The following is a 19,877-nucleotide window of genomic DNA, read 5'->3' on the forward strand; positions in this document are numbered from 1 at the left end:
CCTATGATATTTCACTGCATACTTTATCAGTAAGCCCTTAGACTTTAAACTGTATTTTTATGCAAGAAAAGAAAGTGCCTGTGGAACAGCTGCACTATAAAGGGCTGCAGTAGCCACTGCAGCACCCTGGTACATCAAGACAGCTCTTGTTGAGACCCTGAGCTGGCATGAACAGAAGAGCACCAAACTCTTGGATCCTTTCCAGGACATGAGCAGGGTATTGCATTGCTCAGGGCATGTGTGACAAGGCACCCAATTCTGACATCAGAAAGTAGAGTGGAGCTGCTCTAAGACTTGGGACTCCCTTTAAATCCGAGGTCCATTTTTGTACCCCATTCTAAAGATACTCCTATGAAAGTCAAAGACCCAGAGACATAAGAAGTAATAGTAATTTCTCAAACATGATCACAAAAATTATACCCCATGGTGTTGCTGTTAAAAGACAGCCATCCTCTACAGTTAAACACCATGTTTAAATTGAACTATGACTTCCTAAACAAGCTCGTATTTTTATAAGCCATGGTCAGAACACGAAATAAACACAGCCCTAAACATTAGCATTAGGTATGAAAAAATATTCAGAGGACACTTTGGGCTGCTGCTGTAAACAGGACAGCCAAAATTCATAAGCCACACGAAGGGATATGGGCAGTGTCCATAGATATTGTACCCTGGCTCCCCCAGGGAGTTTATACTGGCCCCTTTATTTGAAGGCTGGTTACCAAGAGAAGAGGTTTGGCATGGGACAAGCGCTCAAAGCTCTGTCACTAGTTACCTGCAATTGTCTGCTACAGTGTTCTCATTCATCTGCACTAAGCAAGAGATGATTAAAATAAAAAGGGGTTTTGAGACCAAGAACCAGAAACAGAGTGCTAGAAAGACAATGGCAAGCACAGAGAGCTGCTTTAATTGGAAATCTGGCAGTGATAGAAACATCAGTAAGAAAATCTTGACTAGTTTGCCCATCATGTTCCCTCTCCAAAATAGGCTTAAAGCACACGCCTGAATTTTTCTAACTGAAAGCCAATGTCATTTCAAACTAGTTTGTTACCCACACAAAAGCTATTCATATAGTGCAACATCAAACAGGAGACCCAGCAGCAGACAATCAGCTTAACTAAGCACCCCTTTGAAAGCAGGTCTTTCGAGAGAGCCAGCTGAGCTACAAAACTTCTGGGGATGAATAACCTCAATGCAATTTATTGGCTTTCTTCAAATAAAGACCTCAGTGTAAGGAAATGATTGAAGAGACAACTAAACTCTGTTAGAGTCATAATCAGCAAATTATAGGTTCCATTACACATATTGGTCTATACAACTCATTCAGGATAATGACAGAACAAGCTCTTTTTTTTTTTCCCAAAAAACATTTTATTAACATTACTTACCAATTTATATTTAGAAAACATTGTAGGTGAAATTAACTGAAATTCAGGCATGATTAAAATACAAAACATAAAAGAATGTGCAAAAGTATCACCATAGGCATAACCTACCATAAGAAATATAAAAGTGCCTCAAAAGAGGGATTACTCTTTTGCAGATGAAATTTGCAGAAACTTCTACTGCTCTAACAGCTACTGCATTATCACAAATACCAAGATCCTCTGCAGATGTAATCAGCATAGCTCCATTAAAATCAGTAAAACTATGCTGATTAATGCCATATGAGGATCTGGAGTAACAGCAAAAATTTCAAATGTCATGAAAAGTAATGGCTATGTTTTTATTTTAATACTCAACTAGCTTATTCATTGCCTTTGTCCAAGTGTTTATCAAGGCACCCCTGTTCCAAATTCTTTCCTGGGGCATGAGCTGCATTTAAATTTGTACTTCTTTTACTGTTATAACAGCTTCTGAAAGCCTTGACTATGAATGTTAACTATAAGTGACAATCTATTTAAATGATAGGGCCAAAGTCTGTGAATGGCAGAGCAATAAACCTCTGAACACACTTGTGTAAAGTTCATTTTCTTTAGTAAGCAGAGGATGCAAAAAAAATTTTAAAAATCCACGGTAGCTTTTCAGTGTTGTAGTCTCCTTAGTTATACTAACAGACAATTGATTTTTCAAATTTTAATTCATTTGCAACAGCTGAAATATTCTCCCAAGGCAGTAGTAATATTCCCCCCATAAAAACATGTAACTCTAAACACCTGTCTTTCCAAAGTATTATTGCAAAGACAACAGAGCAGAAGAACCAAACTTAGGTTCATTCTTCTATTAAATGCAGTTCCTTATAAAAAAGTAAATTGCACAAAAAGCAGTCCTGAAAGACAGAACTATGTCAGTATAAAACTTAGTGAAAAACATCTTACAAAAGAAGAAAGTGGAATCAACAAAAAGTGTTTCAAACATCCAAGTGCACATCAGCCTTAAGACTTTGGGTTATACGTCTGAGATTTTTTAATCAGTTTTCTCACTGGTTTTCTGCGGAACCCATTTGTTGGCCTGTTGATCCTCGGTTTCTGATTTCCTGCTAAAAAAACAAAGGAAGCAGTTAGGGAAACAGCATGACAAAACTGTTACTACTCTTTATTGTTTGGTTTTTTTTCATGTTATGCTGTTCAAGCAGTTGTCCAATAATAACAAACATATCAGAAACTGTAAAATGTGTTCTGCATTCCCTATTCTCACACTCTAAGGTCTCCAGAATGTTTACCTTTGGCACTGGAATCCTACTTTGTTGCTCTTTTCCTGAGCAGGCATCAAAGCCTTATCTAGCTGTCCTGCAGTGACAGCAGAATGGAACTAAATACACTGCCATCTATTAAAAAAACCCAAACAAAACAAAACACGCCCCCCCCCCCAAACAAAAAACCCCAAACTATTCTTACATTTCTCTGAACAGTGGGGTAAAGGTTAAAATATACCCAGTGTTTCTGAGAGATGAAAATTTGAGTTTCTGCACAAAACTCACAGAAGCTGCAGAGTGGCCTGACAGTCCAAGTTAACTCCAGACATGCTTTCAAAGGCTGCAAGAACTGTGTGAGTGCCATTCAGAAAACAAGTACTCTGCAGTCTTGACTGAAAATCTTTGTCTTTCTGCTACCTATTTACCAGCATGCAGAGGCACTGTGCCCAGTTGCCAATTCTTTTGCTGTCACCCCAATGTGTTTGCTTTCTTTTCCAATATAAACTTTTAAAAATGAAATTAATCACAAACCTTTTCACTCAAAACACTATAGATCAATTTAACAAGCAGTTGCATATTTGCACAGGGAAGGTCAACTGAATTCAATTTGAGACTCCAAAAGGTAACAGAAAAGATGCTGGGGAGGAAATAATGGAAGCAGAAGAGGAGAAGTGGCTTAAGTTGCCTGAATTATTTGCCTAATGTTGCAGTGCCAAGCCACAGAATTGAATATGCATAGCACAACATTAATTAGCACTAATTATGCCCTTAACTTTGGTCTTTGGCTGTACCAAGCCTTATTGAATTGTGAAATCCACAAGCTGATGAAAAAGCTTGTAACTGATACTTTACATGTGGCTATCCGGTGCTCTAGTTATAAGACAGACAGCATTTCCTTACTTCTTTCTTCCACAACAACAACAACAAAAAAAAGGTGAGGAAGAGAGAAGGCCCAGGTGAATCTGGCAGGGGCAGTGTGGAGGTGAGACGCTGAAGAGGCAGTTTCCTTCCTCCTCTCCCCACACACTCCAGCCTGGAGCCTGGCCCTACCACTTCACAGGTAGTAATGAATGTGAATTAGATAATCACAAGCATCTCCGATAAACTTAACATACTATTAGAGACTCTCTCATAATACAATGGCAGAGACACACTCAGACTTGTCATCCACAGAAATATTGCTGTCATGACTAACTGGCAGGCAGTACTTTTATTTCTGAGGACCGTACTCAGGGTGCAATCCTTGCCCCAGTCCTGGACTTCCAGCCCAGAACTGAAGAATTATCTCCCAACATAAGGCTTCTAACTGCACAACTTCAATACTGAAGTACTCAGACCTTGTGCATATTATGTTTAAAACAGAGCTACTTTTTAGTTTTTCCTTTTTTTCCCCCCAAAGGCAATGTACATGCCTGATACAGCCTTAAATTTTTTTCCAATTAATATCAATTTTTAAAATACTAGCTATGTCTGTCTCCTAAGTGTTCTGGGGAACAACATACAATTATGCTTTTCTCTATTTCTCTCATTTATTTTCATATCAAATGAATTAAACTAGAGTATTAAAACTTGCAAGAGCTGGTATGAACATATGACTGCAAGTAAAAGCACAACTGTTTTGATTTACAAACACAGCCATTAGCTGGTTTGAATAAAACTATTAGGAAAAAATCAATTATCATTCCAAGCTTTGCCCCCACAGCCACAGATACAGTTGACACAGCAAAACTGATGAGGCAAAAGTCTTTAGTAATGGGAATAGGAAATATGAGTAGGCAACAGGGAATGGAAGTAGGATGGTAACTTCTGAAAATGAAAAGGAAAAAAGTAAATTGATTTCACAACTGACTTTAATCCTATTTAAAACTATCCAGAATAAAATGATATTTTAATTAGTGGTCATGGAGGTACTGAACAGTTTAAAGACTGATTCCCTGTGGGCTCTAGAAAGCAGGCTTAGTCTTTTTGTGTGCCCTTCTCAATACTTCATTCAAATATGGTGTAACCACCTCACATCACACTGATCTTGCCAGAAGGATTTAGCATTGTACTTCAATTTTCCCTGCCTTTGAAAACATTGAGTCCAAAACACAGAAAGCATACCCCTGTAGCAAGCCAAGGTGAGTAAAAGAAACTGTGAACACTTGTTACTGGTATGTGGATTCCTTTACCTGCTTGCGACTGACAAAATACAAAAAACCCACCCTTACCTTTTCTACAGACATTGTAGCAATCCATTTCAGTGACAAAGTTGTTGGCATTTCCACCACAGCCTGTATATCTGAACTCTTTACATGATTTAGTCTTGGAGTCATAGTAATAGCGAGGCACAGAAGAAGAACACAGTCCTTCATCCTTGGGGCTATAGCATAGCAAGGGGCCAGCTTGGGGGGAAAAGGACAAGCGGAAAAAAGGACAAAGGAAAAAAAGAGAGAGAGAAAAAAAATTACATAAATGTAATCTCTGTACACGGCTTCTTAAAATTGACCCTGTTATAAATTTTGTGTCTAAACAGCTTTTTCCCCTTGAATTGACACTATTACCAATGACTTCAGAGACTTTCTACATCTTATTCCAGTGAGTTGTGCATTTGAGAAAGCAACAGACCATCCCAGAAAACAGGATTATTATCCCATAAGTGAAATTCATCTGCTTTCCCCATTTGTGGTGCTATATGTATGATAGCTAAGATTTTTATATAATCTTATTCCATATATATAGGAATATAGCAATAATTTCAGTGGAACAACCTCTGTAGAAAAAAAAAAGGCACAACTTTGCTATGATTTTTGCCAGCAAATTCTGCTTGCAGCAAAACGTACAAATCCAACAACTTTCCTCAAGAGCATGTTTCTTTTTGCCTCAACAAAATTTTACTTTTCCTGCTGTAGACCCCTTATCAACTCATTAGAAGTGCAAGAGAAATAATTCAGCTTTCACCTAAGAAAATGCTGACAATCTGTCATCAGCCACACATAAATGTCATCAAGCACTAATAAAGCTTAGGCAGTAACAGCTTTCATACATTCTGGTAGATTTTCAAAGATCCTATCTTGAACTGGATGTTCATACCAAATGATGAACCTGGTGTTCATACCAAAACTTAGTTATAGTCACCTGCTCATAATTACCACCATTCTTATTTAAAGCTCAAATAGAGAGACAGTGAAGAGTCACGTCAGGCAAAACACTTTTATCAGAAGCAGAGCTGTTGAGTGCCAAAAACCTGAGCCACCTAACACCATCTCTCAGGCCCGAATTTTAGAAAGGTACTTCTCCTTTATATTACAATACCACTTCTCTGAATGTGACTGACAATCTCTGACACATCTGCCTCAACACAGATCTTCAACCTTCTAATTTCCCTTCAGATACACCTCTCTAGAAGTAAAGAAATTATTTGGGTATAGCTGTGGGTATATTTAAGATCACAACATTTTTGTTCTTTCAGTAACAGCTAAGACAACATATTAAAATTAAAGTGGACAATATAAACATCTGCTTCACACAAGTCTTCAAATATACCACTGTATGGGTATTCAGAGAAAAACATCAAATAAAGTATCATCTTCATATCACTTTCAAACCATCTATTTTATTAAAAATTTGGAACAACCATTACTTTTTTCTGGCAGACAGTGGTCCACACAAGACTGCAAATCTCTGAAGTTATTGCCATTTCCATAACAGCCACCGTAGATGAATTCCTCACACCGCATCGAGCTCAAGTTAAAGGCATATCTTCTTAGGTAACTCCTGCAAGGTCCTCCATCAGCCTCCATCCGGCATAATTTGGGCACTTCTGCAGAAAAAATAATTTCATCCTCTGTAAATTCACCCCTTCATGGTTCGCATGTTACTGCAGACAATACACTATTACTTCAGTTGCAAGCAAGTCCCAGTTTGTCCCACCTGCATTTTACTGGAGGAATCCAATGCACTGATTAGCAAGTAGGTGCAATATTATATTACATTTAAAGTACTAATAGATAAATTCCACACGTCATCTCTGGGCCAACTCGCTCTGGATTTTCTGCCTGAAATTGACATCAGCAAGAAGCTGCAACAAGCAGGAGGGACATCAGTTGGACTCGATCATCTTAAAGGTCTTTTCCAACCTAAACAATTCTCTGTTTCTAAGATTCTATGATACATCGAGTGGGTGCAAAGCGTCCCGCAAGCCACGCAGCCTCCCCGGTGTCCCCTCCAGCCCCCTGCCACCCCGGGGCCCTCTGGGACACTGCCGGTCCCTGGACTCACTCTTGATGGTCCAGCAGCTCTTCTCACAGTCGTCGAAGGTGAGGAAGTTGTTGGCGTTGCCGTAGCAGCCCCCGTAGGTGAACTCCTGGCAGGTCTGCGTGTGCCGATCGTAGTACCAGCGCGGCACCAAGGCGCGGCAGGGCCCGTCGTCGGGGGGCAGCAGGCAGGCGCGCTGCTTCTCTGCGGAGACATCAGCCACCGGGGCTAAGGCCACCGCGCCGGCGGAAGCGGCCCCGGCCCCGCGGGGTCCCACCGAGGGCCCTCTCCTACCTGTGAGGGGGCGCTGGGCCAGCGCGGCGCAGGCCAGCGGCAGCAGCAGTGCGGGCAGCGGCAGGCGGCGGCCGGAGGCCATGGCGCGGCGGGCGGGCGACAACGGGGTCCCGGCAGCGAGCAACGCTTCACGCTCCGACGGCAGCGCTTTATATGCACCGAGGCGGCTTCCCCGGGCCGCCTCCTTGCGCAGGTGGTGGGAGGGGAGGGTGATTCAGCGGGTCAGGAGGTCTCCGTTGACCCGGCCGTCACCGGGGCGCGCCAGGCTGCGCGATGCGGGAGTCCGGGGAGCGCCGGCAGCCCCCGCCCCGCCCCGCCCCGCCGCCGTCGGGGGGAGCAGCGGGGGCCGGGCGGGGGGCGCCGCCGGGGCTGGCTCCCCGCAGGGCTGCACCGCCCATAGCCCAGGGGCCGCCTTCCCTGGGCTGCGGGCAGCTGGCTGGGGTCCAACCCCGCCCCGCTCACATTACGGGATGATGCTCGAAGAGCATTTCCTGTAAATCACGGCGAAGTCCGGACAGGTCACTTAGCGAAAGCCCTCTCTCTCTCCCCACGTCGTCGTTGTCCCCTACCCCCCAGCCCCTGAGGCCGCTCCCTGTTCGGAGGCTCCGGGTAGAGGGCGGTGGGGCACCGAAAATCAAACGCTGAGCCTGCTGCGGGTCCTGATCCAGCTGGATCGACTACAGGCTGCGTAGCGAGTGCCGCTGAGACAAACGCGCGGCAGTAGTTTACTACCGTTGTGTAAAACGCTGGTGAACTTGAGAAAATCGAGGCATCGTCAGAGGGCTTGGACTCTGGGGAAACCCGAGGGGCCGAATGGCCAGTGCAAAGAGAGATGGATTTCAGGAAATATAATGACCTGTCTTATTCTGCAGATTTTAACCCCACCAGGCAATGGGGTGTGGTCTGTGGGAGCAGGGGGTGAGCAGCAGCAGCACACTTTCCCTCTCTAATCTATTAGAGACATTACATTAATTAGTGTTTACCTCAGATTGAATATAGTGAGAGATAAGAGTGGCTGCAAATTAGGCGTGTTCTCCATAGATAACGACAAACTAATCTGATCTCCTATTGTTGTTCTCTGCTCCCTTTACAGTGACATTGGGCCGCAGTCCTGCGGGCAGGCACTGCCCTCGATGGGGTACAATATAGGGCCCTGGAAATCTGTGGCCTGCAGGAAAGAAGCCACAGTCTATACGGGCTGTAAGGAGGAGGAACTTCAGAGCATCCTGATTATTTGAACTGACTTTCTCTCCACGGGTTCTCCGCTTTCCTTATGTTGTGGAGGATTACAACCTAGTTTTCTGACATCATTTTATTTTTCATAAAGGCAAGAAAGGAGCAAATCTAATCCCTACCCCACCTACGTGACTTCTGAAAGGATATGAATGGTACCTCTTTCCATTGTTTTTCAGAACTGTGCCTTTTTTCAGAATCTCCAGTAGCTAAAGGATAAGTGGGCGCTTTAGTGACAAGAAAATAAACCCTGGTGCAGCTTGAGTCATCATGATGGGATATATCTGCCATGCTTTAGAATCTTATAGCTACAACTGTTACTAACAGGTGTCCTCATTGTTAGGGGTTTTGTTCAGCTTATTAGGCAGAGCAGCTATATTAAATCTTATGTCCCTCCAGAAAAAAAGAACAAACAAAACAACCACATACTTTTTCTATTTCCAAAAGAAAGCAAAAGGTCATCTTTCTAATATTGGGAAACAAAAGTGATTTTATTATGTTGTTCTTTAATATGATGTCCTAGACTGATGTCCTTTAGTTTTCATCACATTTTTTGGAATTGCAAAGAAAGTAATTGAAATACTGCTTTAAACAATAGCAGCAAAGTGAATGGTATAATGCAAACACCATTTTCAGTATTTTCCATTTCCTCTGTGCACAGACACTTTTAAATCAAAGTCTGAGTTAAAGCCACCTATCCATCAGTGCTGCTATTCAGCTTCTCCTTTGCTATAACTTAGATCAGGTAAATATCTGTAAAAATATATGAACCACAATAAAAGTTAACACAGCAAGTGATAGAAAGCCCATTTGTGACTGCCATCTGAAGAGCTAGTCATGTCAGCAGACAGGTCAGTGAAGGCTTTCCATTACAGAGCTATGGATACCAAGTTCTTCCCACCCTAACCATATCAGTGGTGTGCCAGAGCCCCCTTTCAGCTCACTCCTGCACCTGCCACCACCACATCACATGCTCTCTGCCTCTCCACACCACAGTGTTTCTGCTCCCACCAACAGCCCGGGCTCCTCTGAGTCTCTGGCCAGCCAGTTCCTTCAATCTGTTTTGACTGGCCCAGGACCAGCAGCTGGTAGGGTTTGGGAATGCAGCTGTCAGTGTAGGTTATGGGGATGTAGAAAGTGCATACCAACAGCTGGGGAGGGGGAGATAGTAGCCAGAGGGAGAGGAAGAGAAACTGATTTTGTGAACTGGCTAAAGTAAAATGAATACAAACCCCAAGAGCACTACAGGAGCAGTGCTGGAGAAGATGTAAATCTTACATGCTGCTGACAGCTGCTTACACCTGGTGAGTAGGGAGAGGAGGAGAAAGGAGCTATGTTCAGTCTCAGGGATCCTGAATTCTGCTTCCATTGCTATTGTACAAAAGCAGCTGCTAGGATGAGAGATGCTAGGTGCTGTATGAACATGCATGGAGGGGCCACTCTATTCCTAAAAGCATAGAATCCTTTTTGGGATCTAGATGTCAAAACTATGCAACCACAGGAGAAGAATTTCCTAACTCCTTGCATCTTCTGAATGCATCACTTCCCTTATACTGAGTACTCCACCTCAACACCTGTCATAACTCCATGTGTCGAGAGACCCTTGGTGCTAACCAGGCACAATAACCCTCTTACACAGAGTTGCAATTCTGCTTTGCAGACATACCTACGAAAAAGTTGCTATGTGTGGCATTGTCGGGCTGGCCGCCTGCTGGGGCACTTGACATGGGAGTGGTTCCTTCCCCTCTCTACTTAGTCCACACAGTTGTTATGCACAAGTAGTTGTAATGCACAAGTATTCAGGAATGTACCCATGCACACCACCTGCTTCTGCCTTAGCCGCTGGGCAGAAGAACACAGAACCCAAGGATGCTGGTGGCACAGAGCATGAGTCATTTTTATGGCCGAGAGTTGCGTGAGGAGAAGGTGCTGGGGAGAAAGATCTCACTGCTGGACCAAAAGCCCCAGCCGAGCTCGCTGCTCTTGCCCCGCACTGGTGTTGTAGAGGGTGAGGCCGGGGAGGTCAGCACAGGAGGGTTTTCCCGCTCCCAGCTCCTGCTGGGACGGCCGGACCTCCCTGTGCAGGCAGGACCCGTGTCAACGCCCCGGCAGCGGGGCCGGGCCGAGCGGCGGGCTCTAATCCGGTTAGGGGGGATTAGCGCGCAGGTTTAAAGGCCGGAGCGGCGCGGGGCAGGGGTGCAGGCGCGCCGGAGAGGAAGCGGCCGCCACCGAGCAGCGGGGCAACTCGGCCGGCAGCGTGTGAGTGAGCCCGGGGGCGGGCCGGGGGCGGCCGTCCCACAGCCCCGCCACCGCCCGGGGGCTCCGGCCCCGCGCCCTCGCTGCCCAGACGTAACCTTTTGTCCTTACTCCCTGCGCGCTTCGATAGTGTAGACGATGCCAGCCATCAACATCGAGGACCTGAGCGAGAAGGACAAACTGAAAATGGAAGTGGAGCAGCTCCGGAAAGAAGTCAAGCTGGAAAGGCAGCCGGTGAGCGGGCGCGGAGAAGGGGCCTGAAGCTGCCCGGCGGGCGGCGGGGCCGGGTGCGGAGCGGGGAGCAGCCGGTTCCTCCCCGGGCGGCGGTGCGGGGGCTCGGAAGGCGGCCCCGGGCACGTCGGGGCGGGGGGAGCCGCTCGTCCGTAGAGCCCCGGCTGTTTGGGACGCCCGCGGTTTTCACCGACGGGTCCTGCCACCACTTTGGGTCAGGGGCCCGGGACGGCGCTGTTGGCACAGCACCGCTAACACCCCGTAGGAGCGCCGGTCCTTCTCGGGGGCGACTGTGGAGCCGGGGGGAAGGAGCGCATCACCCCTGGATAAAGCGCCCCGAGGGGCTGGCACGGCCCTGCTCGCCGCGGCTGTTCCCGGTGGATTTGGCATCCCTTAACTTCCCCTCCCTGTGTGTCCCTGGCGCCCAAGGCCGGCACAAGGCAGCCTTGCCAGGCGAGGGAGGAGCACGTCGCGTTATGTCCCCCTCTTCTGTAGGCAGAACGCACTGGGACGTGCTGGTGCTGGGGGAGGGGTGGTCCTACCCTGGGAAGCCACGGGAGCCCTGTCACGGCTCTACACCCTGCCCTGGCCCGTAGCGGTCTCGGCCGCCCGCGCCCCCGCCCCGCTTCCCGTGCTGTGCAGTGCCCGGGCGGAGGGCAGGACCCAAAGGACCGCCCGTGCCATGCCGTGATCCACCCAGCCTTGATCCATAGAAACATTTAGACATTTGCACTGATTGTTCCTTTCCACGAGTATTTTCCCGTTAAAGGTTTGTGGTTTTGTACGTTTTCTATAGATGAAAGATGTGAAGAACTGATCTTGCTCCACGATGAAACTAATATTCTTTTTTCTCAATTTTTTTTTCTTTTTTTTTCTTTATTTCTGCATGCAAGCAGAAGAAAACTGCACGTAAATAAACGCTTCTAGTTAGGACAAAAAATAAATTTATATGTGGGAATCAGTAGCATTAGTCATGTTGATTACACTGCAGTCTAGGTGTTCAGCCCAGAAAATAAGAATGCCAGAGTTATGTTTTAGGTGTGAGTTAGGTATCAGTGGTTGTAGATGTTGTGGTATAGTCTAAAGCTCCATCAGTATTGAGGGCTCAACATCCGACTAGTCTAGTGATGCCTTTTCCTGGTCTTAAAATCAAGAGTCACACACAGTTAGAAGGGGAAAAGGGATTTTACCTTGGTATTTATTTTAAGAATCCTTAGGTGTACACGTCCAGGTCATATGCATCGAGATGTACCCCACTGAGTCTATCTCTCCCTTTGTCTTCTGTCTCCACCTCTGACCCCCTCCCCAACATTGGGTATAACATTATAGGTTTTACTAATTAGCATATCTATCAAAGATTCCCCAATGAGAGGCTCAAGTGAGCCCCCCTCCCCAAGGAGCCTTCCCCTGGATGGTTCTATCTTGGTTTACAGAATGTGTTCTGGAGAGGACCTTGGGGTCTGGGGCACACTGATCTCTGGCTACGAAGCTTCTAAAATGTTTTGTCTCTTAGCTTGACAAACAAGTCCAAGAATGTAGGCAAAAAGCACTAAGAATACAGAAGTTGTAAAAAGGTATAACAGGGGTATAAAGGAAAGGACAAAAATCTTCATGGCATCACTAGATATCTATATAATCTCTCAGAGAGTTCTCAGACAACTGAAATACACTCTGCAAGATGTAAAGTTTTCAAAATAATAATAATTTTAAATACTTGTCTACATCTTTGGAATAAACCAAAACCCTGATCACTTTAGGAAAATGGATATTTTTCAATTTTCCTGTAGTAAAGCACACACAGCATGCTCAATTTCACCAGTGCATTGTAACAGAAGCTTCACTGTGAGAATGAAATCTGTGTTGTAATTGCCACAGTCCCCTGGGACCTGTATGGGTGTTACAAAGACAGGGAAATGCAGAAACCATATTACTGTTGATACCAAAAGTAAAAACTTCAGCCGAAGTTTTCTTGACACCCACTTGCACCTTTACAGAATAAAAAGGAAGTGTCATTTGGAATGAATAAAAATTTCTAAATGTGTATTTAAGCAAGCTTTTTTTCTTGTAAGTGAAAATTATCCTGGCAGTGCTGGCTGAAGGAAAACAACCCCTGGTCCTGCATATACTTTGGCATGCAACTTTGCTATGGTGTAAGCTGCTCCAATTTGAATGAACAAAGTTTGCAATGCACAGAAGAACAAGACGTGTAAGGGGATTTGTAGGCCCAGCTTCTTCTTTGCTCTAAGGCAGCTAGATCTTATTTTATGCACTGTTTAATTGGGAATTAACTCTGTTCTTTCTGATGGCTTAAAGCCTAGTTTTGCACAGGCCGTGCTCTGTTGTCTGTGATACAACAGGTATTTGTTGGTTCTCTTGTTGTATTTTTGCCTTTGAAATAAAGTATAATTAACAGAGGAGGCAAGGGGCCTTAAATTAGATATACTAATCATCTAGTGGCCTGGCCAACAGCTGGTTCCTGCTGCTGACTCTGCACATCTGTGCTGCTGCAGGGACTGCGGGTAAGAAGGGAAGAGGTAGGAACAGAGCAGGAGTGTATCCCCCAGCATGGCAAGTATTCGAGCATCAAAGGACAGTTTCTGCTGACACGGAGCAAGAGATGTGTGTGCACAAGGAGCCTCAGGGGCCCCAGACATTCACTTGTGCACTCTCAGACTCCACAGACACCCTTTACCACGTGTGCTGCATGTGCTCCTGTGTCAGTGAACAGAAACTAAACATACCTCTTCTCCATAGGTGGGTTCTGTGCAGGCTTACCTACATCAGTGCTAGTTTCCTTTGAATGCCATGGGAAGTGTTATGGTCTCTCATAACACAGTAGGCTCTTTTATTAACCATAGCTTGAAATAACCCCTGGTAACAAGCAAACAAATTGTCTTTCCTAGTTAGGCCCTTATTCAAGGTGCATCATTGCTATACCAGAACTGCAAAGTAAGAATTTGCATTACCACTGAAAAATCATTGTTGAATGTTTCGTTTGTGAAAAACACGTGAAGTCATAAACACTTTGAATTCAAAGTTACTGACCTTCAGACTATTGACCATAAGTCACACTGCTGCTGAGGGAGAGTGTGATCCACAGCTTAATAAAACTAGATTGGTTAATTATGAAGAACATAAGTTTAACTATGCAGGAACTGCTGTTCGGAGTGGCGTTTACATTCTCAGAGATACGCACATGTTCTGTGCGTATTGGGATGTGAAAAGAGAGGAAGGAAGCTGAGTCTGCATGTGCTTAGTGCTCTGTGGCCAGATATTTTATGCTTGGCGGAGAGGCGAATGAGAGATAATGTAAATTCACGGGTTTCCTTCTCTGATGTACATTCCCCACGGCCGTAACGCAACCACTTCTCTGTCCTTTCCCTCGAGGTGTCCAAGTGCTCCGAAGAGATCAAGAACTACATCGAGGAGCGGTCGGGCGAGGACCCGCTGGTGAAGGGGGTTCCCGAGGACAAGAACCCCTTCAAGGAGAAGGGAGGCTGTGTCATCGCTTAGGAGAAGGGACCCCGCGCCTGCCCCCGGAGCAGACATTCCTCCTGTACCCCTAGGGCGTCACTAGCGTCTCCCCACCGCCGCCGGTCCGTGTCGAACGAGCATAGGAGCGGATTTCTTTTTATTTTCTATTTCTCCTTACAAAAATACAGAAGCCCGCGCGAAAGCTGCCGAGCCCCGCGCCGGCCGCTGGGCAGGGCCGGCTGTGTCCCGCTCCCCGGCGTGGCCGGCCCCTGTCACTGCGCGGGGCCCTCTCGCCACCCGCTTGTCGGTCGCTTCATGGCTGTTCGTTGGCATTAAAGAAAACCTGCCCGTAACCCGAGAGCTGCCGTGATTTGCTGCGGGGGCGAGAGTAACGGGAGGAGGGACGGGACGGGACGGGGCGGGGCGGGGCAGGGGCTGCCCCGGTCTTTTCCCGGGAGCGGGACCGGCGGCGACCATGGCGCTGCGGGGCGGCGGGCGCTGGGCGCGCCTGGGCTCGGCGCTGCGCGGCCGCAGCTCAGGGCCGCGGGACGCCGGGGACGCCCCGCAGCACCGCGACCTGCGGGAGGCCCTCAGGAAGGTATCGAGGGGGAACGGGGAGCGGCGGGACCGTGGGACACCCGGCCGCGCCGCCCCGTGCGGGGAGCGAACCAGGGCAAGGGCAGCGAGCCGACGGAACAGCGCGGGGTGTGCTTAAATAAGTAAACTTCCCTCTGCCAAGGCCAGAAATGGAGCCGTGTGTTCCCTGCCTGTGACGCGCGGGGTGGCAGAGCCCTGCCCTGCGTGTGCTGCCCCGGGCGGAGCGGGGGCTCGGTCCTGCAGAGCGGAGCCCGCCGGGCACTGCGCCCGTTCTCGAGGCACACGTATGGACACATAATGGGAGGCTCCTGCAAAACTAAATCATCAATCAAAAGGAAACGGGGCGCTTCTGGTAACGTAGCGTGTAAATTGAATGCCAAATGGCAACCTGAAAGTGACCGTAGGGCCGGCGAACTCTGTGTATTCCCGTCAGCGAGGTCAATGTCACCTGTAGGACGCCGTGGTACTGTTCAGAGCACCTGCCAAAGCCAAAGAATCAGCCGGTTTGGCTGTAGGGAGCCCTGGTGTGGAGCCCGCTGCGGGGCCGAGCAGCGGTGGGATAGAGACGTCCACCTTTAACCTATGAACCGCTGGGAAAAGCGCTGGAGTTCAGTACCTGCTGTAAGGGCCAAACAGGATTATTGTTGCCACCAAGTAAGAACAAACATACAATGGGTTCAGAAGAAGGCGATAGGGAATGTAAGGACTTATCTCAGATTGACCTGTAGGCAAGTTTCCAAGTTCTAGCTGGTCATGCGGTGCTCCACTGTAGTTTTTTTTTAAAACAGTATGCTCTGCATTGCCAGCTACTGACTTTTTTACATGAGTTTGGAGCAATGCTGTCCTATCTTTCATGGATGCTTTTAAAAATTACTTGCAGAATCTTACATTTCCCTGGAAAAACTTAATTTTTTCCAAATTTCACCTCTTCTCCAGTTCACTGTGGACAAAAGATAGTGGAGTTACTTCTGAGTCATGTGATGTTTACCTCAGGTTTGTTTTTTCAGGCATTAACTGTCACACTACCAGTGTTAAAATATCCCAAGCCCAATGTAATTAATCAGGTTTTCTATCACTGAGATCTGGTATCACTGAGCTTTGGGAGAAGTGCATGCATCTTCTGTCTTATAAAAAAGAAACCTGAGCAAGAATGGAAAGAGATGCATGACCTGTCACTTTCTTAGTAAATTAGTTTCATTAGTCTAAATTCCTGGACTCTTTGTGAAGCAGAAAAAAGATGCTACAGAAAGAACCAGTAGAAGAAGCTGGAAATGAAGCCTCTTCTCTCACCTGGACTAATAGTGTAGAATTTCGTAGCTAATACCATTGCGTCAAATTTGTGCTGATTCTGTCTAGAGAGAGCCTTCATATATCTGTGTATCTGCAGAGATATCTGCCCAATGAACTTGTTCCCTGGCACACTGCTTTTCATTACCTGCCCAGGGACATCAACTGCATTAATAAAATTAATAAAAAATAAAAATAATAATAAAAAAATTGGTGTCCTGAAATACAGAGGAAAAGGCCAGACCTTGTGAAGGTAGTGATCTGGAAGATTTTGTAAGTCCTGCTTCTTTGCCATGTATAGATTAAGCCTCACATTGTTTTGTATCTCAAGTATTTGCAGCTGTGTATTTATTCATGCCAGGGGAAGTAGCTGTATTAGTGTCTGCTAGTGCAGTGTTTGCTGCTCAGCTGTGTGACACAATGCTTTTTTGTGCAAAAATTTTCCCCTCCCTTGTTTTTATGTCCCCCATGCCTATTGAAGTGCAGATAACAATATGCTCTACCTTGCTGGAATCAGTGCAGATAATTACATCACGGGCTAAGAGGGAATGTGATGCTACATTTTTCGCAGCCCTGTGATGAATATATTGTAGAGTAAATCACAGTAGACAATATAAACCTGCTTCTTCGTTGTCCTGTATTTTAAAGAAATGCTTATGTAGCACTTATTTTAGATTTGATCTGATTTCATACTGGAAAAAAAGAAAAATAACTATTTATGTCAAATCCAGTCTGATGTTGTTCACACAAAGCTCCTAGCAAGCAGTGTTTGTTTTGGCTTAAGTTAAGCCTGTGACAATGACCTTAGGATAAATCCCAAAGTCATTGGGAGAGAATGACCATTCAGTACCTGCAACACATTTTAAGTATACATGTTATGTATTCTGGGGCACCCTTTCCAGTAGCTAAATCCAGAGGCAAGTACCAGAGAAATCAGAGAAATGAGCAGTGCAATTCCATGAGTGAGAACTGGTTGGTTGGTTTTTTCGTTTGTTTCCATAATTTTTATTTTTTAGTATATTAAGTTATTGTACTTTAAATGATCTATAATTTCCCAATTGTTCTGAGCAGGATGAGGAAGAGACTCTTATAATTCTAGGGGGCTGTTTTTAGCACAGGTATTGAAATAGTCCTGTGAGTGGTTTCCTTTACAACTTTATAGGTCACCACCCTTCCTCTTGGCGATTGAAAATGTAACTTTTGCTTAACTTGTTGAACAATGCTTGCAGTACACTGATATCCTACAGCTTGCTTCAGTAATTAGTATAACTGATTTGAAGGAAAGAGATTTAACTTACTCTGTGTATGTTAACAGTATTCATATACATACAGAACGTATATCTGCTATTTTTTTCTCTGGCCTTGGTAGTAAGAAACTTTGGGAAATGGGGAAATTTGACAAATATTTTGCTAGAGTTGCCTGTAACATCAGTGACATTTAGTTTTATGCCCAGTGGTGACTGGGTGTAGTTACACTGTGTTGTGTGTCTGTAGGATGAAAATTTCCCCTGTGACAGTGAGACTCGCCAAAGAACAATGCTACTTTATTTGCCACTCTTGGCTTGTATGTCATGAGTTTCTGTTTAATAATATATGTATTTTTGCAAGGGTTAATGTCTCTTCATATTAGAGCATGCAGGATCTGAATTTAATCTTGACACTTTCTTTAACTTTCTGGTACAATTTCTGTAAATTTTCCATCAAAAAAACTCTTTCTGACTACCTGCAAAATACTGAAGGGTGACCACTATTAGCACTGGAACACCTTGGATGGAGTTGTTTATTTATCTTTGTAAGAAAACATAAACCTCTCTCATAGAACAGCAAAGTGGTAACTTGTTGGTGTTACAAAAAAATCACTTAAACGTTAGTTTCTCACTAAGTTGGAAGAGAGAAAACACACAGCTGAATGTAAAAAATACATGACTTGCCCCTGTCATTTAAAAACCTAATTTATCATGCACCTGAGTTAAAAGCTTCAGAAAGAAAACAGTTAGATGTGGCTCTGGTAAGGCTCACAGATTCTGCACTGGCTGCCCTTCTGTCTAAGGGAAGCAAAGTGTATTCCCAGATTCTGGGGTATTCCCATAGCCTTTGTCATCTTGTGTCTTACAGAAACATCACACAAACCTTTAGGGGCTAACTCTCTCGCTGGTGCCAAGAATTTTTGGTAGCAATTTATCAGAGAGGAAATCTTCATGATTGAATTTTGTTGTTATTGGAAGAGGCAGCTGGGATATACCACTGTAATATGAGAGACCATCCAGTACACCTACTAGTGCCCTACCAAGAAGTGCTTTTGAATCAGTGTAGGTGAACAGGAGAGAAAAAAAAAAAGAGCTTTAGCTTATTCAACCAAACTCTCTAAAAAGCTTTTTCTCGTAATAGGAAAAAATGTCACTTTCTGTACAAATGCTCAATTGTGTAGCAAAAGTGCAATAAAGGCAATTTTGTAATCAGTGCTCCTATTTGTTATTTGGTGTCAGAGTAGTGCGTACATCTGAGATTGCACTTCTTGTGTCCCAACTCTGGATTTTTTGCCTGCCCCATATTAACATTAGAACAAATTTCCACTGTATCTAGTTAGACTTTTCAGTGAACAGTTTTTAGTAGAACTGTGCCTAGTGGATATTTTTGCATCTCAGGTCTAGCTATTATATTGCTTTATCATTGCCACGTTTGATTAGGTAATACAGTTATGCACTTCTGACAACTAAAATTGTGTCTTAATAAGTAGTTTATGACTGAGTAAACACTGGGGTTGATACTGGTTTTGCCTGGCTGTTCAGATGTGATGGTGTAGGCTGCAGTGAGATAAATTGTTTTGCTCCTGCAGGGATGTAACCCAGAGTCAGAAGGAGGACCCAAACCCCAACATCCCAGCCTCTAGTGGACATTACACTATATCTCAACTCAGCATCTCTGTGTTGGAAAGTATGGCTCGCAGGAGCAAAAAAAGATGGTCACTTGCTCAGTTCTGTATCTCTTTCATAACTCAATACAAGTAGCCTGGATAACGTTCATAACTCAATACCAGTAGCCAGATCTCCCAGCCATCCAAAAGGCTTGTCCAAGGTCAGTGCCTAGATTGGCACAGCACACATTTTTGATCTTGTAGGACTACCCTGGTTTAAAAGCATCTGCCCTCAGATCCTAGAATAGCTGTGCCCTCAGCACTCACTTTTTCACAGATTTTAGGATCCTCCCTTTTCTGCCATACTCTTGGATAGGGCAGTTGAAGGGGTTCCAGTTGTGGGTGTGCAGGGACTGCCAAGGCACTCAGGTCTGCACAGGAAGGAGTCATCTTTGCAACTGTCTTTGGAAAAATGACATAGGGAGGGAGAAGGTGTTGGCTGGGATCATGTGTGTTCCTCCCCAGCTGGAGCTGCCTTGTAGCCTCTCATTCCTTAGGAAATGGTTGAGCGGGGCTCAACTCCAGGGGGGTGGCTTGAACCTTTCATTTTCTTAGTCTGGTGATGATGTGTGCCACCTCTGCTTCAGAAGTGGGGGTCCCAGATGTGCTGGCAGCTGCATGGGGTGGAGGGCAGAACATGCTTCTACACTCACTGGCAGACTCGTAATAGTTGAAACTTTCAGTAAGTGTTGGCAAAAACTTTGTGGTTGATTCAGGGTT

General features: G+C 45.3%; 3 protein-coding genes across 5 annotated transcripts in view; 2 read left to right on the top strand and 1 right to left on the bottom strand.

Moving 5' to 3' along the window:
• Positions 1-870: 870 nt before the first annotated feature.
• TFPI2 (tissue factor pathway inhibitor 2) lies at positions 871-7,442 on the bottom strand. Of its 2 annotated transcripts, none has more exons than XM_069006842.1 (5): positions 7,166-7,442; positions 6,896-7,075; positions 6,258-6,437; positions 4,846-5,019; positions 871-2,476 (listed from the first exon to the last, which is right to left on the bottom strand). In XM_069006842.1, the coding sequence occupies exons 1-5, from the start codon at positions 7,245-7,247 to the stop codon at positions 2,376-2,378; spliced, it is 717 nt and encodes a 238-aa protein (XP_068862943.1). In that variant the 5' UTR covers positions 7,248-7,442; the 3' UTR covers positions 871-2,375. The 2 variants fall into 2 exon arrangements, with proteins under 2 accessions (XP_068862943.1, XP_068862942.1); XM_069006841.1 differs by having other exon boundaries at positions 871-2,479; positions 7,166-7,435.
• A 2,871-nt stretch (positions 7,443-10,313) lies between these two features.
• Positions 10,314-14,712, top strand: LOC138106361 (guanine nucleotide-binding protein G(I)/G(S)/G(O) subunit gamma-11). 2 transcript variants are annotated; one of them, XM_069006849.1, is made up of 3 exons: positions 10,314-10,657; positions 10,785-10,888; positions 14,273-14,712. In XM_069006849.1, exons 2-3 carry the CDS (start codon positions 10,793-10,795, stop codon positions 14,396-14,398), a joined length of 222 nt encoding a protein of 73 aa, XP_068862950.1. In that variant the 5' UTR covers positions 10,314-10,657; positions 10,785-10,792; the 3' UTR covers positions 14,399-14,712. The 2 variants fall into 2 exon arrangements, with proteins under 2 accessions (XP_068862950.1, XP_068862951.1); XM_069006850.1 differs by lacking the exon at positions 10,314-10,657 and having other exon boundaries at positions 10,669-10,888.
• A 98-nt stretch (positions 14,713-14,810) lies between these two features.
• Positions 14,811-19,877, top strand: part of LOC138106359 (probable acyl-CoA dehydrogenase 6) — an 83,592-nt gene continuing 78,525 nt past the window's right edge. The window contains exon 1 of the mRNA XM_069006843.1: positions 14,811-14,957. Coding sequence (XP_068862944.1) covers positions 14,835-14,957 — 123 coding nt within the window. The 5' untranslated portion in view covers positions 14,811-14,834. The remainder of the gene's footprint in view (positions 14,958-19,877) is intronic.

This window comes from Aphelocoma coerulescens, chromosome 2, assembly GCF_041296385.1.
Source record: "Aphelocoma coerulescens isolate FSJ_1873_10779 chromosome 2, UR_Acoe_1.0, whole genome shotgun sequence".
Classification (NCBI taxonomy): domain Eukaryota; kingdom Metazoa; phylum Chordata; class Aves; order Passeriformes; family Corvidae; genus Aphelocoma; species Aphelocoma coerulescens.